Source organism: Pangasianodon hypophthalmus, chromosome 20 (genome assembly GCF_027358585.1).
Source record: "Pangasianodon hypophthalmus isolate fPanHyp1 chromosome 20, fPanHyp1.pri, whole genome shotgun sequence".
NCBI lineage: Eukaryota > Metazoa > Chordata > Actinopteri > Siluriformes > Pangasiidae > Pangasianodon > Pangasianodon hypophthalmus.
In genome coordinates, this window is record NC_069729.1 from 13,184,193 (window position 1) to 13,202,146 (window position 17,954).

Consider the following 17,954-nt stretch of genomic DNA (forward strand, 5'->3'; position numbering starts at 1 on the left):
ATGCAACAATTATGTTTTCCCTGAAAAGATCATTCAATCTCAGTAAGATTGCTGGTCATACGCGTGGCTAATGCTACATAGTTTCCTAGTTTACACAAGTAAAATATTATGTAAATAACCAACAATTATTTACAATTAGCTAGAATGTGACTTGCTGCCTAGCCAATTTATGCTAGCTGCTGGAATCAATACTAGTTTAAATTGGCTCTAGCAAAGAAATCAGGCTAAATATAGCCAAATAATGTTAGTAAATTAGCAAAACGTACATGCTTTTTCAAATTAGTTGGAGCTCGTGCCTTCTAGGGAGGCAAAGAAGATGCCTCATGTTATAGTCTTTGCTTATTCCAGCATATTGTAATATTTTCCTGAGGTATGGCCTGGGCTGCTCATCCTCGAGGTCAACAATGAAGGCTTACCCATCTTTAAATGCACACACATCTATAGAATTAACTTCATTGTGTAGCATGAGAAGGTCACTGCAGATGAATCTTTTTTTTCTACATGATGAAGTTGATTGGATGCTAAACTGAAATCAGACCCTTGTGATATGTAGTGAGCACTTTGAAGGGCTAAATAAAAAGATATAAGGAGTATAGAGTAAGTTTTTTTTTCCAGGAAATGTAATTCATGTAAACCATTTTGCACATCGTGACAAATAAAAAACTTAAAAGTCTCCTGAAATTGTACAGAGTAACCCCCGCTTTAGTGTTTAATTCTTAAGTATCAAGAGCAGGGATTTATATATAATATAAATTATATATAGCTAGCAAGACAGTTGAGCATCTTTCTAGCTGTATATTTATCTGTCTTTGTCTTCCTTTTGTACATTTCCTCATGATATTACATGCAGTTCTTTTGATGTTTACTATGTGTGGACATCTCAGAGTAAATAGAGCCCTTGCTGATTCACTAGACAGAGATGACATTATTTAGAAAACCTCTCTTCAGATGCATTAGACGATTTTGAGAAAGCCTGATCGGGGGCTGAATTAAAGGATCTGCAACAAAAGATGAAACATAACAGAGGGGAGACTCTTGTCTTTTTCAGTTTAGAGTAGTGGCTCAAACTTATGGCTCTGGGAATTTTCAAGTGGCTTTGAATATATTTGCTTTGAATAAATCTCCCTGAATAGTTCAGAGTGAAAGTGGTGCTTGAACATGGAGGGCTGAACTAAACCATTTAAAGCCTGAATAAAGAAATCTGCTACTAAGGTCTGTGGTGATAGAGAGGGGCTCATGGTATCATAAATGTTGTGTGCCTTTGTCTTGTGTAGTGATTTGTATTTTTATTTTTGCCTGCTTGTGAGGTGACCTTGGGTGTTTTGAAAGGCGCCATTAAATAAAATGCATTATTATTATTATTATTATTATTATTATTATTATAAAATATTCATTTGAGAAAAACCATCTCACAAATTCCAACGTGCCCTTCTGACTGCTTCCGTCTTGCCATCTCATATCTCGCATTGCCCCAAACTTAGCTAGCAGCTTTTAGATGAAAACTGAGTTCTGACAAAAAAGCCTTTATGCTGTGATGTGAAGAATGACTGCCTGTCAATCATTGTGGGTTTGGATGAAAGAAAGAAATTTAAATCCCCCTTAAATCTATATCTTACGTCCTGTTGGCATTTATATTTTAACTGAAATGAAAGCTCGTTTATCATTGCGGTAAGGGAATATATAGCAAAACTACATCCTGATAACTGAAGATGTCTTCATGCGACATAAGGCCGAGGTACCTGCATCTACGTTTTTGGAGCTCTTGCTATGGTGATACCTGTTAACAACTAACATAGTGTTGATCTGTACAGTATTATGTGATCAGTTAGTCTACATGCTACCAATAATAATCTGTCTGGATCTGAATGATAGAAATTAAAATCAGTTAATGTGTTTCAAAAAATGGTGGAATGTGGGTTATTATTAGTTCTTATACAAAGCAAGCATTTGTGCATAGTGGAAGAATCGCTGGGCTTTTTGACTGAAATAATTGTTCTTTTAATATATAAACTGAGCATAATAACGCCACTGAAAGCAAAGCTTAATCTAACATGCTTAATCTTAATCTAAAAAGCTTAATCTAAATTTCACTCATTACTTACACAATTCGGTTATCGAAGATTCATGTTAGACCTCACCTGTTAAGTAAAACGTATGTGGGAATGTTCCTGTGTTCATGAAGCCTTCTTGTAAAAATGATGCATACTCATATTTCCAACATATTAATTTTTAAGGTTTGTAACAGCTATTATTACAGGAGTATCAGTGACATTATGAACTTGAATTTGTCTTTATTAGGTCTTATTATGTAACAGTTCAACCTGTAAAGATATATAACATCACTTTTAATCCTATTTAACATTTCATTTAAGTAAAATGTAACAACACAAGTAAATTAGTTGACAATAATAATATAGTTGACCAGACAGTTAGAAAAGACATTAGATACATAAGAAAAAAAAAACAAACATTGTTTATTTTAATTAAAATATATTTTAAGAATATTTTAACATCTCATAGGGTATTGCATCAAGTCAAATTCAAATTCAAAGACTGTCTAAACGGGTAGCCTATACTTTGGCATCAAGATAACGTCTTTATAAACTAATTATAATAATAAGCTGCCCTTCTGGAAGGTCAGCGTCCAGCCAGGCTCTGTAATGCTGCTACCTGACAATTAGTACCTGACCTGGTATTTGTCTCACCTGGCAATTGCCTAATCTCCCTTAATTGCTTTTAAGTGTTTCCCTTAATAATAAAAAAAAATTGCTCATCCAGCAACTAAACAAAATGTCTTAGGAAGTAATCAATGGTAAATAATTAATTGTTCAGTTAGAAATACACTCATATGTTTCGGGTTTGTTTGTTGTTGTTTTTGTGGCAACCCTAGCAGGATGTTTATAGCTTCAGGATGTGTGGTGAAGCGGGAGAGAGAGACTTACTCTCAGACCAGTCGACTGAAATATAAATGGATTTCGAAGGAACTCATGCATGGAATGAGAAACTGAAAGATGGAGCAGTCCAGACAGGCTTTTATATTCATTGCGTGTCATCTCTCTATTTTTGTCCTCTTTCTCTGTTTTGCAGAGGCTACGCGGTGGCGAGTAGCAGTGATGATCGCATGAACGAACCGCCGACCTCACTTGGCCTCGTCCCACATCAGGTTAGTGAGTGCAGTCATCCAGAAAGTTCCTCCCTTCTCTTACTGGATCATTCCAGCTGGACACAGGGCTTATGACGAATGTTACAAACAGAGTTGACGTAGATTAACAACCTACAACGAACTCGGAATGTTTATAAAGAGCAACTCTTGATAATTTTTTGAAAAATGTAACAAAAACATTTATTCTGTTATCTCTTATTCTGACCATGAGTCAGTCGTGTGTTGCTCATGTATTTCCCAGAAAATCTGGGTTGGTCTTAGATGTGAATCAAAAATGTGATGTCATCTTGAACAAGCGACATGGCTTACTTGACAGACATACTGTCAAAACGTGTCTTTGTGCTCATCTATTCAGCACAAACTCTCAATGTTAATGAGAGATCAGCAAAAATCAGGTCTTGTAAATGTATTGGTGGGACATTTATATAAATGAGAATCGGGAAGAAAGATATTTAAAGTTTGTTTCTACAGTGGAAGTGAGAAACTACAAAGGCAGCTGATGTGTTTGTCTTAATACATAACTTGCGAAACTGCTGCAGCGTGTGCAGTCCTTAAGGCTGCATTTTATTTCATTTCCAGATGCTTATTTCACTTCAGTGAGCTTTCCACTTCACTACTATCACACCCTTTAAGCACAAAGGGGCTGTACTTAGAGTTAAGTGCGTAGTTATGCACTTCAGGAGTTACAAGGGAGCTGTGCATGCAGGGAGGAGCTTTGGTGTGTTTTAGTTATGCACAGTTCAGATCTTGGACTTAAGTATGCTTTTGCACTCAAACAAGTCCAGTGCCAGTTTAATGTATCATAAATGTCATGCTAAAATGTGTTTTTGACAGTAAATACATTAAAAAAAAACTATAGAATGCCCATAGAATGCTCATATTAAATGCATAAATATGATTCATTAATAATTGTAACTGAAGATATTTAAAGGTTTTTTTTTTTTTTTTTGCATGGAGGACATGCATTTTAATTGGAGATATTGCTTATCTCGAGTAAATTTCTATGGATTCAGTTATGAACTGACCTAAAATGATGAGACCAACGCATGGCAAAACCAAGATGAGACCAAGACATGGCTGAGTCCATGTCAAGACGCAGGACATACATAGGACATGCTAAGCATAACCCATTCTTCTAGCAAGGACTGCAGTGTGGTTACAGAGCATGCATGAGGTAGAAAAGACAGAGTTTGCTAGTTATACAAAAAAAAAATCAATTTTTTTCTTTAAAAAGAAATGCAGCAGGAAGCAGTACAGCACATGTAAAGATTTGCAAATGAAAGAACAGTTCCTTTGATTTAAGCACACAGCAGGTAAATAAAATGCATTAAAATAGAATTGGTTTTGGCTCATACAACTTTCAGACACTTGAAATTTATTGGCACTATATAACTCCACATGCAGAGACAGACATTTACATTTTGTACATCTTATTGGTTCACGATATAGAGAAATAAAATGCAAAATAATAGGATGTACTGGATCAAGTGCCATTTTATAAGCTGCTGAATAATGAGGGTTGAAGCCATATTGTTAAATTAAACTGAATTTACAGTGATTCACGGAATAATTACACCCGGGACTATTCAGCAATATATCAGCAATGTACTACACTAATGTTAGATGTTTATTTCAGTGCTTGCCATCTTCACATTCATATATTATTATACTAACCTTTCTTATTTTAATTTTTTGCTTTATTTTTCTTTTAGTCTCATGTTATTATGTTGCATTGTACTCCATTTGACAGCAAAGAAAAAAATGCTTTTTCCATTTATAGTCCACATTTTTAATCTCGGGATTTTTTCGGGCTTAAAGGCAAGTGCTTAGCGGTGCTCTACACTCTTCTAACACTTCTACTCAAGAAACTTCTGGCAGCCTAGAAGGCATTAACTACACGCAGGTCATTTGCATAATCTGAATGGTGCCCCCAGAAAATCGACTTAAACGGGTGCTTAACCCTTGTCTGAATATGCTTAACTTTCCAGCGCAAATATTGACATAACCGATGTTATGTTTGGACCTAAATTACTGCCTCTGAATGCAGCCCAGCATTTCAGGAAGAAGCACCGATACAAGCCATAGAACACAGGCTCTGTTTTACAAGAACTGTTAAGTATGCTATATGGCCAAAGGTTTGTGGACACTTGACCATCACACTCATATGCTTTTTGGACATCCACTCTTCTGGGAAGGCTTTCCACTAGATTATTAGTGAGGTCAGGCAGTGATGTCTAGCAAGGACGCCTTGGACACGTCAGTGTTCCAGTTCATCCTGAAGGTGTTCAGTGGGGGTGAGGTCATGGCTCTGTGCATGCCCATTGGGTTCTTCCACTCCATCATTGGCAGATCATGTCTTCATGGACCTCGCTTTGTGCACAGGGGCATTGTCATGCTCGAACTGTTTTGGGCTCCTTAGTTCCAGTGAAGGGAAATTGTAATGCTACGGCATACAAAGACATCCTACACACAATTGTGTGCTTCTAACTTTGTGACAAAATGGGTGTGATGTCAGGTGTGCACAAACGTTTGGCCATATAGTGTAAGTGGGTTTTTTTTTTTTAATGGGAAGCCATGTAAAATGTATGTCTGTAAGTATATTCTCAGGCTATTATATAGAATGATATATGAAGCACTATATCTTAATATTTCATTCTGAAACCTCATATACAGTATATTGTGAGTTTTTACAGATGAGCGATATTGCATAGGGCCTTGCTTCCTGTTTCTTTAAGGCTGTTGAATATAATCTTTCCTAAATATGCCTTGTTACTCATAATGGTGATGCCATCCGGGAATGTGGAAGTCAATTTTTCTATTTCTGGATTTTTTGTCTGTTTTGGTAGCAAAAAAAATCGATCAGTAGCTGCAATCAGGACCATTTGGAAGTGCTTTTGTTGAGCTGACTCACACACACACACTTTTACACAAAGGGTGGCATTAAAACACGTGGCATTATAGCGTGCAGGAGGCGAGATGTTACCATGCAAACGAGTAAGCAGAAGTGCAGCTTCAAATGATCCTATCAGAACTAGCTCTCCTTTATAAAACGAGCTGGAGCCAGAGAGGTCCCGCTCTCAAATGCACACGTTTGGTGGCAAACAATTGAAAGAGGGAGTAGTGCCAGAGGTGAAAGATGGGGATGTGAATACGTAAATCAGTAATGAATAGGATTCTTTGGAAAGCACCACACACTCAGCTTGGTTATCACAGTCTTATTTATTTTCCCAGTTTAACAGTCGAATGCTCGGTGATGTTTACTTCCTTTATAGCTCCCTGCACACACAGAGAGAGTGAAAATGGAGAGATAAAAGGAAGATCCCTGAGATCTTTGACAACTGGGATATTTTTAATCACATTTAGCTGGAAAAATGTTAAATTTGGGGGCTTTTAATTTTTATGTTCTCAATAATTTGCAAGCCATTTTCCAGCTCAAGTTTTTTTAATTACAAGAAATAAGAATAACAACATAAATTACTATAATATATATATTTTTAAAATCTGATACTTGTTTTTAATTTGAGCCACAAATTTTCTTTTTGTGGCTCAAAAACTAGTTTTTTGCCCTTAAGGAGGTACTGTGACCATTTTTTTTTAATTCCTCTGCCATTAGGTGCTGGAGGCCTTATGTTTACAATTTGTCCGAGATCCTCATTATCGTGATATCTCATGAACAAGTGGTTGAATGTTTGTACAATTTATAGGGAGTTATCATTGTAACCAGCAGACGAACTGGTTAGATTTTGAAATCGATCCAAACAGGGTCAAGGTCCTAGCAAGGTCAAATGTCGGAAATATGTAATAAGGGTATGTAAGAAGGACTATACTTGTTAATGGCAGAGGTGTCCCCATCAATGCCATTGTCATCAAGTTTAGGGTTTTTATGGCAGACCTGTTATTCCCGAAGTTATGCTAGTTTGATGACAGTAGTGTAGATAGCTTTATTGTAGCAGAAGTGATTGGATAAACAAAAAGCTCACAGATAGATGTTTTCCAAACCTACCCTTGGGAATAGGATCAGGACTGTAGCAAAGGCTTCATTTCAGGAAAGAGTGCAGCGCTGAACTATGGCAACACTAACAACAAACACCAAACTCGACCACACAAGTAGCAGGCACGGAAACGCCATTTTAGAGGTAGTAAAATAAATGTAAGAAAAAAATAAAATAAAAAATAATACTAATTGTGTATCAGTAAATTGCTGCATGTGACTCATTATGATCGTTCAAATATGACCTTAATAATCCACCCTTGTGAATTTTAATACACTACACCATGCATCCTTCATCTCGCTTTATAATAAATACTTCACACACTGCTCCTGCTCTACCCCCTGCCTGCACACCAAAGCCTGGCACAGCATCTCAATAACACTTGTCACAAACACATTCTCACTTGTAGATGCACACACACACACACACACACACACACACACACACACGCACAAGCAGGGGGCTAATGATGAAGCTGAGGACACCGAAGCATAACAGCGCAAGCTATTAACTCTGTCGCATTGCCAGAGCAAGCTACACATGAGACCCCAAGCAGCATAATGTCATCACCCCCAAAAAAACCCTAACTGCAAAAAATTCAAGCCTTCATGCATAACCAGATTAATTTTACAGCCAGGCTTTGGCTTTAACGCCTCCTGTCAGTGCCCTTGTTCAAGGAAGGGAAGACGGAAAATCGAACATCAAGAGCTTATTATTTCTTTGACATTGCATATATTGGTAGATTAGCATGTTTCTCTTTTATTTTAGGTCATTTTAGTATAAGAGATAGCATTGCATTTGATGTAATGACATTGCAAACAGTTTATTTATTTTTTTTGTCCTTCAAGGTAAGATGATTTTGCTCATTAGGCAACACTACCCCCTTGTGTAGATGTGTAATACTGCATGATATTGAATGTGTATTGCCAGTGTTACAATTGTTTAATTTTAATATTCGCTTGATGTTATGACCCTGTGATCCATGTGACTTTTTAAACTGACCTATAGTGCACTCCAAAATTATTGCCACCCCTCATGAAAATGAGCAAGGACTAATATATAAAAAGAATAAAGTGCAGGGAGATACACTATATGGCCAAAAGTTTACAGACATCTGACCATAACATTTATACAGCATGTGGTTGTTGAACATCCCGTTCCAGATTAAGTCCCAATTTGCTGTTATCCTCCACTCCTCTGGGAAGGTTGATTTTGCAGCGTGGCTGTGGGCATTTGCCCATTGGGCCACAAGAGCATTAGTGAGGTCACGTACTGATGTTGGGCGAGGAGGCCTGGGGGGCAGACACCGTTCCAGTTCATCCCAAAGTTCAGTGAGGTTGAGGTACAGGCCACTCGAGTTCTACCACTCCAACCTTTGCAAACATGTCTTCATGTGATAATGACAATGTGCACAGGGGTACTGTCATGCTGGAACAGGTTTGTGCCCCTTAGTTCCAGTGAAGGGAAATTGTAATGTGTCTAAAAGACATTCTATACAATTGTGTGCTTCCAAATTTGTGGCACCAGTTTGGGGAAGAACCACATATGGGTGTGATGGTCAGGTGTCCGCAAACTTTTGGCTATATAGTGTAGTTTGATTTAAACATGTCTTGTTCTAACACAAACAGCAAAAAGAAGTTCTTTTTATTCTAAAAAGCACCATTTCCAAAATTATCAGCACCCTTTCAATAATTAATCATTTGTGATGCCTGCCCTAGAGAGAATAACAGAACCAAGTCTCTTCCTGTAATGTGTAACATGGTTGTAGACAGCTATAGAGGGATCTTGGTCCAATCTTACATACAGACCGTTTTCAGCTCCTTTATATTCTTAGGTTTGTGCATGTAGACTTCTTCAATTCAGACCACAGGTTATGCGTGTTCAGGGTACAAATTATGAAGAGTGAAATGATTAGTGCAAAACATTGATTTTGTGCTTATTACCCATTTCTGTGTACATTTGTTAGTATATCTGACTCGTCTTGTTAAAAGCTCTAACAGGTGTGAACATCATGACAGAGGCAGCCAGGTTTTAGGCTGAAATATCCTGATACTTAGCAGAATGCCATTAATAGTCACAAGAGCGACAACTTCAGGTGCTTGTACTTGTATTCAGTCCCCTTTGGCATCGAACACACAATGCCAATTGTAGTTCTAATGATACTTGCAGAAGGTGCTGCATTTTGTGAGGAAGGACTTCTTCCATGCAATGCTTTCAAACAGCTTGTTGTCATAAAAGTGCTGTTTAACAGCTGATTTTGAAAGCAGATGCAATAATCCAATTATTAAGATATAATCTAAACCGTGCACTTCTAAAACTGATCTTTAGCCTCTTTTTTTGTGTAAGGGTGGATAGTGTGCTCATGATATCAATTCCTGGCATATTTTTCAACTGTTTCAGACAACTCTTTCAGTCTGATTTGCTTAATTTTATTTTCAGTTGCTTATGTATTATTTATTTTTTCATATACATTACCTGATTTGTGCATTCTCTTTTGTGTTGAAAAGTTCTTTAAGTAATGGATGACAAAGTGATTTTACATGTGTGCAGCATCGTATTTATAACAGGACATGATTATACAGAGTATAAGGCCACAACAGAGTTCCTGGTGAGAGCAAATGAAAAATAGTATACATTTTTCAAGAATGACAGGTTGTTTGCGTTTATTTAAAATATTCCTTAAATAGTCCTTAAAAATAATTTTGACACATAGGTATATAGTTAAGAGAAAATATTATTTAAAATGTAGTTCTAATAAGAGCTTTTTTTTCTTTCTTTCTCAGAACAAAGTAAATAGTTTTTGAGTCGAAAAATTTAATTATTGTGTGTAGTGTCCATTTTATGCAATCATTTTTGCCCGTGCTTATAAAGGGTGCCAATACTTGTCTTACAAAGTGTAAGAAAAACCGAACAACAGATTTAAGCTAGTTTTAAGCTACTGTGCAAGCAAGATGTTTCTATCCACACAGGTTCTTAAAATGAAAATGGATTCAGTGGCCATTTAATTCAAATGTATACTCCAGTGGTGCCTAGGGGTTTCTGAAACCTTTAGAATTTTCTATATTTTCTATATTTCTGCATAAATATGACCTAAAACATTATCAACTCTTAAAAGTAGATAAAGAGAACCCAATTAAACAAATGAGACAAAAAATTAGTTGTTTATTTATTGAGGAAAATGATCCAATATTACATATCTGTGAGTGGCAAAAGTATGTGAACCTTTGCTTTCAGTATCTGGTGTGACTCCCTTGTGCAGCAATAACTGCAGCTAAACGTTTCCGGTAACTGTTGATCAGTCCTGTACACCGGCTTGAAGGACATTTAACCCATTCCTCAGTACAGAACAACTTCCACTATGGGATGTTGGTGGGTTTCTTCACATGAACTGCTTGCTTCAGGCCCTTCCACAACATTTCTATTGGTTTAAGTTCAGGACTTTGACTTGGCCATTCCAAAACATTAACTTTATTCTTCTTTAATCATTCTTTGGTAGAATGACTTGTGTGCTTAGGGTCGTTGTCTTGCTGCATGACCCACTTCCTCTTGAGATCCAGTTCAAGGACAGATGTCCTGACATTTTCCTTTAGAATTCGCTGGTATAATTCAGAATTCACTGTTCCATCAATTATGGCAAGCCGTCCTGGCCCAAATGCAGCAAAACAGACCCAATCCATGATAGTACCACCACCATGTTTCAAAGATGGGATAAGGTTCTTATGCTGGAATGCAGTGATTACTTTCTCCAAACAGCTTCTCATTTAAACCAAAAAATTCTATTTTTGTCTCATCTGTCCAGAAAACATTTTTCCAGTAGCCTTCTGGCTTGTCCATGTGATCTTTAGCCAACTACAGCTGGGCAGCAATGTTCTATTTGGAGAACAGTGGCTTTCTGCTTGCAGACTCTGGTGATACCAGGGGCTTTTTCAGTACTACCAAGGCCATCTATGGTCCAAGCTATCATGGCCTAAACCCCCTGCGCTCAAAGGACGGTCAGGAGCTGCTGAAGGGCAATGAGACCATTAATGCCCGATGGAAAGAGTATTTCCAAGAACTCCTCAACAGTGACAGCTCAACTGGAATTGACATTACCAAACATATCCCCCAGAGTCCCATCAGAGAAGACATGGGAGAACCTCCAACTATAATAGAGGTTCAAGACGCCATCAGGAGCCTTAAGAACAACAAGGCCGCCGGTCCGGATGGGATCCCAGCTGAGATCCTAAAGAAAGTCGGTTCGGAGCTCCTGTACCACATTCATGCCCTACTCCTCAAAGTCTGGGAAAAAGAAGAACTTCCCTCAGAGCTCAGGGATGCTCTAATAGTAACCATATTTAAGAAGAGGGACAAGGCTGAATGTGGAAATTACAGGGGCATCTCGCTCCTGTCAACAACAGGCAAAGTTCTTGCTCGTGTTCTTGCAAACCGACTACTACCACTGTCTGAGGAAATACTCCCAGAATCACAATGTGGCTTCCGCCCATTCAGAGGAACAGCAGACATGATATTCACAGCACAGCAACTGCAGGAAAAATGCCATGAACAAAGGCAGCCTTTGTACATGGCCTTTATAGACCTGACAAAGGCTTTTGACATGGTAGACCACCAGGCCTTGTGGAGCATACTATCAAGGTACGGCTGTCATGACAAATATATTAGAATACTGAGGCTCCTACATGACGGCATGTCAGCCACAGTGCTCAGCAATGGCGGCTCCGAGTCTGAGCCTTTTACAGTGGAAACAGGGGTCAAACAGGGATGCATCATTGCACTCATCCTATTTGCCATCTTCATTGCAGCTATACTCCACCTCATTGGCGAAGAGCTGCCACAGGGGATTCCAATCATGTACAGAACTGATGGCAGACTCTTCAACCTTAACAGGTTTAAGGCCAAGAGTAAAGTCAACTGCACCACAATTACAGAGTTACAGTACGCGGATGATAATGTCATCGCCGCACACTCCGCAGAAGCCCTCCAGGGCATTCTGAATGCTTTTGCCAAGGCGTACAGAGCCCTGGGCCTAAAATTAAACATCAAGAAGACCCAGGTCCTCTATCAATCTCCACCTAACCAGCCAGCTATTCAGCCAAACATAAAAGTGGACAATACCACGCTTGAAAATGTGGACCACTTCCCTTACCTCGGCAGCCTTCTTTCCTCAAAAGCTGACATAGACTCTGAGGTGAACCACTGCCTGAGTTGTGCCAGTGGAACCTACGCCAGGCTCAGGAAAAGAGTCTTTGAAGATCTAGACTTATCAGTCCAAACAAAACTCCTGGTCTATAGAGCTGTTGTCCTCCCAACCCTGCTGTATGGAGCCGAGTCATGGACCACCTACAGCAGACACCTGAGAGCCTTGGAACAATACCATCAAAGATCCTTACGAAAGACTCTGAGGATCAGCTGGGAGGACAGATGCACCGAACAGGTTCTGTACTCTCAGCTGAAGGAATATAGTCGAGCAACTGGTGGACAAAAGAAACGTTATAAGGACAACATCAAGGCCATTTTGAAGAAATTCCATATTACTTTGAGCACCTGGGAACACATTGCACTGGACAGAAGCTCCTGGAAGAAATCCGTGCAGGATGGTGCAGCACATCATGAAATAGAACTCCGCCGTGCCGCAGAGATAAAGCGACAGCTTCGCAAGGAGAAAGATAAAAAGGCTCAACCATTATCAACGATTACCACTCTCTCCTGTCCACCTTGCACCAAAGTATGCGGATCGCGGATTGGCCTCTACAGCCATCTGAAGTCCCACAAGTAGACCCAAAAGAGAGGACAGTCATACTCGTTTCGAGTGACCGCCGATGATGATGATGATGTTTTTCAGTGTTCTCCTGATGGTTGACTCATGAACATTAACATTAGCCAATGTGAGAGAGGTCTTCAGTTGCTTTGAAGTTACCATGGGTTCCTTCGTGACCTCGCGGACTATTACAAGTCTTGCTCTTGGACTTTGTTAGTCAACCACTCCTGGGAAGGGTAACAATGGTCTTGAATTTCCTCCAATTGTACACAGTCTTTCTGACTATGGATTGGTGGAGTCCAAACACTTTAGAGATGGTTTTGAAACCTTTTCCAGTTTGACGAGCATCAACAACTGTTTTTCTGAGGTCCTCAGAAATATCCTTTGTTCATTTTATTTAAATATCCTTTGCCATGATACACTTTCACAAACGTGTTGTGAAGATCCAGTTTTCCAGCATCTTCTGCATATATGCAAACATTCACTGATGCTCAAGAAGGCAAGAAGGCTACAGTAATTGTGCAAATTGTCCTAGTTAAATAAATTCTGTAAAGTGAAAATGCTTTCTGAAAACTGGACAGAAAATTAACTGAAAATATGACTAAAAGTATTTTCCATGGGCACTGTTTTCCTTTGAAACCATATCCATTCTTCCAAGTTTTATAAGGAAATTAACTGATATTTTGTTCTAAGCATCTCTGAGGACGTGCCACATTTCTACTATTATTACATATTACTGTTGTCATTACTGTATACATTTAACATGTAATTATTAGTACTTTATATGCTGCTTTATTAAACAAAATAGAATTTTTTTAACATTTTAATTTTTGGACGAAGTAAATATTTATAACGCAATTTACATAAAAAGGGTGCCTACATTTTTGTACAGCATTTTGTATAAATTAAGAGGGAATTAGTGATTAAAATATAGCATGATAAGTTCTTCCGGGGGCAATTTTGCTTAGTAAGGTTTAAATTTGAGCTCATATTTATGCTCATATTTGGTTGCAAGACATTGTAAGAATTCATGAAGTCAGCCTCAAAAAAAGTATTTCAAAGACATTTGACTTTGTAAAGTCTCCACTGCATTCCCCCCCTTTTGTCACTCACTCATTATAAATGTGTAATGCATCAGCAGCTTCTATTCCTCTCAATCTCCACAAAGACGCTTCAGCTCCTCATATCTCCCTCGAGCCCATTCTTTAATTTGCTTTTCATTTAAGATCCACCGCTAGCAGAATCCGTACGGGGAAAAATGAAGAACCTTCGGGAATTGGCATCGAGCAATTAAAAGACAGTTTGCTTTCATTTTTCTGCTGTGTTTATTCCGAGGAAGGCCTTTTGAGCAAAACGTTGAGCGACGTTCATATAGAAGTGCTATTTCACTACAGTGAGGTGTTTAGCCATGTTGCCTGATTTGCTGTCATTTGATGAAATTTCCAAATACAGTTTTTATAGCTGCAGAGTATTAATGTAGTTTTGTATTTTGTTGGTTCAGAGGAAAAACGCTCTAAAAGCATGTTTCCGCGCTGTAGCACATTGCCCTTTGAAATCCTGTAATTGTCAGAGTTTTTGGATGCATGTGTCATCTGCCATCTCAGATACTTCATGCATCATCTTACTTATCTTAGAAAGATGTCAGGCTTTGTACAGAGCCAATGGTAGCGAGGTAACCATCTAACAAAATAGTGTTTATATAATAAAAATACATACACCGGAAGCAACCTGGTGATCTCCACACATCTTTCACAAAGTAGCTAAAGTTAGTCAGCTAGTTCACTTTTCTCAGCCTGAAAGCCACAAATGCCTGTGATGATTACAGTTACACTGTGAACCTACTCAAACAGAACTCTTTCCACTTCCACCATATCTTGTGTTCTATGTAACTAGCTAACATTAAGTGTATAACTCTCTCTAAGGACACAGCTCTGTGCTATGTTCTGATCCCACAGAACAAGCAAAGTTACCTGCTCTATCAGATCAGCTCAGCAGGAATAGACAGCTGTGGGATCAGTAAGTTCTCACTATCTAAAACACATGGTCTTGTTGAAGTCTAGAGGTTTTGTTCTTTCATCTGGTACAGGCTAAGTGTGACAGTCACGTTACTGTACACACTGAAGTTTTTATTCTCCAAACACTAGTACAGAGGAGACCACTATAGTAGCAGCATTTAATCACATCATCAATATTTGTGAATACTAGGGTTATGCTGTATCTCAGATTGTGCTCTCACTGTCCACTTTATTAGGAACACCTGTACACCTTCAAATTCATGCAGCTATCTAATCAGCCAATTACGTGGCAGCAGCACAATGCATAAAATCAGTCGAGAGCTTCAGTTAACGTTCATATCAACCATGGTTCTTGGTACCAGATAGGCTGGTTTGAGTATTTCAGAAACTGCTGATCTCCAGGGACGTTCACACACAAAAGTCACAAACTTAATGAAACTGTACAGTAGAAGACTGGAAAAAGACTAGATGATTTTTTTTCCCCCTAGTCTTCAGTCGTCCAGTTTCGATGAGCCTGTGCCCATGATAGGCTCAGATTCCTGTTTTTGGCTGACAGGAGTGGAACCCAGTGTGGTCTTCTGCTGTTGTAGCTAATTCACCTCAAGGTTGGATGTTTAGTGCATGCTGAGATGCTTTTCTGCTCACCACATTTCTAAAGAGCGATTATTTGAGTTACTAAATTCTTCCTGGCAGCTCAAGCTAATCTGGCCATTTTCCTCAGACCTCTCTTATCAACAAGGCTTTTCCACCCACAGAACTGTCACTCACTCAATGTTCTTTTCGCACCATTCTGTGTAAACTCTCGAGACTGTTGTGTGTGAAATTCCCAGGAGATCAGCAATTTCTGAAATACTCACACCAGTGCTTTTGGTCCCAATATCTATGCCACGATCAAAGTCACAGAGATGACACTTTTTCTTCGTTCTGATGTTTGATGTGAATATTAACTGAAGCTCTTGACCTGTATCTGCATGATTTTTGCATTGTGCTGCTGCCATGTGATTGACTGATTAGATAACTGCATGAATATGCAGGTGTACAGGTATTCCTAATAAAGTGGACAGTTAGCATATATCACCATAATGAATAGTACATAAGTACTACTCCTGTGTGTGTGTGTGTGTGTGTGTGTGTGTATGCAAATTTCCTACTACAGAGACTACTACTACAAAGCCGCAAATAATTACCCCTTTACCTCATATGTTATCAGTCAGCTGAGAAATGGATATGTAGTCTTCAGAGATTAATGATGTTTCTTCTCATTTGTTATCCGTTACTCTGTCTGTCATGTTGTAAGCTGTAACCACTAGCCTGCAACAGATGTGTTTGTCCTTTAATATTACCATTATGTTAATGTTAATGACTTCAACACACAGATCATCTTTAAGAACTGTGCCCCATTCTGATATATCTAGAATAATCCAACTTAAAATTTCTCACTTGTCTATTACAATAAATTCAGATTGTTGATTCCAGTATTTATCCTCATTCCACAAGCTTAACCTGTCCGTTGATCATCGAATGTATCTCTTCTGCTATGAAGTCATTTAACTGATAATTGTTAATCTGTCATGAGTTACGTTGCATGTGCGGTGATTATTGCATAATTGTGTAAATTAAGATAACGTGGTGTTGTCATGTAGACGGAATCAACGCTTTCTTTCTTCTGGCATGTTTACAACTATATGTAGGGGAAGTTTTGGGAGACGTCAGCCAACTGTCTTGTAGTCACTCCTCCTTTGGTGTGTCAACAAGCCTCTCAGGTTTGGCAAGAATCCACTTTAGCTTGCCTTTCACTGCAGTATCTGTGACACTGAATTTTATATCAGGATTCCAAGGCTGATTGGAAATGTTGCAGTTTTGCAACAAGAACCCACTTTCCTGGAACTAAACTGTGTCCTCCAGGTTCTGGTGGTGTCCAGGCTTCTCCCACGCTTCGCTGTACTGCTCACACCTGTCTGTAAATCTGTAAGTTAAGAACAGTATTTCAGTAACTCATCACTAGTGAGCTGAACATCAGCAGTATCCAAATCAGTTAAGCCCAGTAAAGCTACAGTTCAGCCACTGACCTCCATGTACGCGCTGAGTACAATGTTTTTGTTTTGTTTGGCTCTTATACTGCATTTGTCCCTGGCAAGCCATCCTGGTACATCTTGGACAATCTTTGATGATTTGATTGATGTGTTCCCCATTCCTTTACCCGCATTTATTTAGAGTGAGGAGCTGTGTCTTGTGTTGTAGGAAAGGCCTCCACCCACCTTGAAAATCTGACACCGCCCACAAGAACTTCTGAGAAGCTGCAACATTTTAGATTTGTCGTGTAGTCTTGGAGGTTGCAGTGGATACTGGGATGGTCATCATAGGTGTTTTGGTCTTCATCCCTGTTTTCAAGATCACACTTTGTGTCATGCTTTAAGCTTCTGTCCTGAAAGCAGGGTTCCACCAGGTGGCTCTATACTTATAGAGCATCTTCTCTGCTCTGATGTGTCCAATGTGTCCAACAGTTTTAAGGAGTTAAAATTAAGCAGCTTTCTTCCATTCTCTATCTAGGACCATTTTTCCTCCAGACTACATTCACTTTGAGACTTCTTGATGTCACGTGCTCGCATTTTTTCATGTGCGTCAGTTCTTTGTTCTTCCTGTGTTTTCAATTTTCCACAGATGGGACATTCATTGTCACTGTTCTCTGTTCACTGCTTGAATTTTTGACATCTGGATTAATACATCTTGTTCTAGATGTGTTCACAGTAGCAAGCGACAAAGCAATAGGCACTATCCATTTTCTATGTACGCAGAGCTGTGATTTCACTGCCAGTTGGAATCAACAAAGTGACAAAGCAACAGCATGACAGTCTTATGCAATCCTGTGCAAATTAGATGTTGTAGCAAAAAGCACCAAATCCAAGCACTTGACTGATTCCTCTGACCAATCCTATAGCATACGGTCCAACATTTCTTTAATTCCCACTTTAGTTCCTACCTGCAATTAGTTCACATTTACTGTTTGATGTGCGAAAATGAAAGAAAAA

The 17,954-nt window shown here is 38.8% G+C and overlaps 1 protein-coding gene across 1 annotated transcript in view; it reads left to right on the plus strand.

The window, feature by feature from the left end:
* Window positions 1-17,954, plus strand: part of atg7 (ATG7 autophagy related 7 homolog (S. cerevisiae)) — a 109,977-nt gene that overhangs the window by 37,791 nt on the left and 54,232 nt on the right. The window contains exon 17 of the mRNA XM_053227256.1: window positions 3,088-3,163. Coding sequence (XP_053083231.1) covers window positions 3,088-3,163 — 76 coding nt within the window. The remainder of the gene's footprint in view (window positions 1-3,087; window positions 3,164-17,954) is intronic.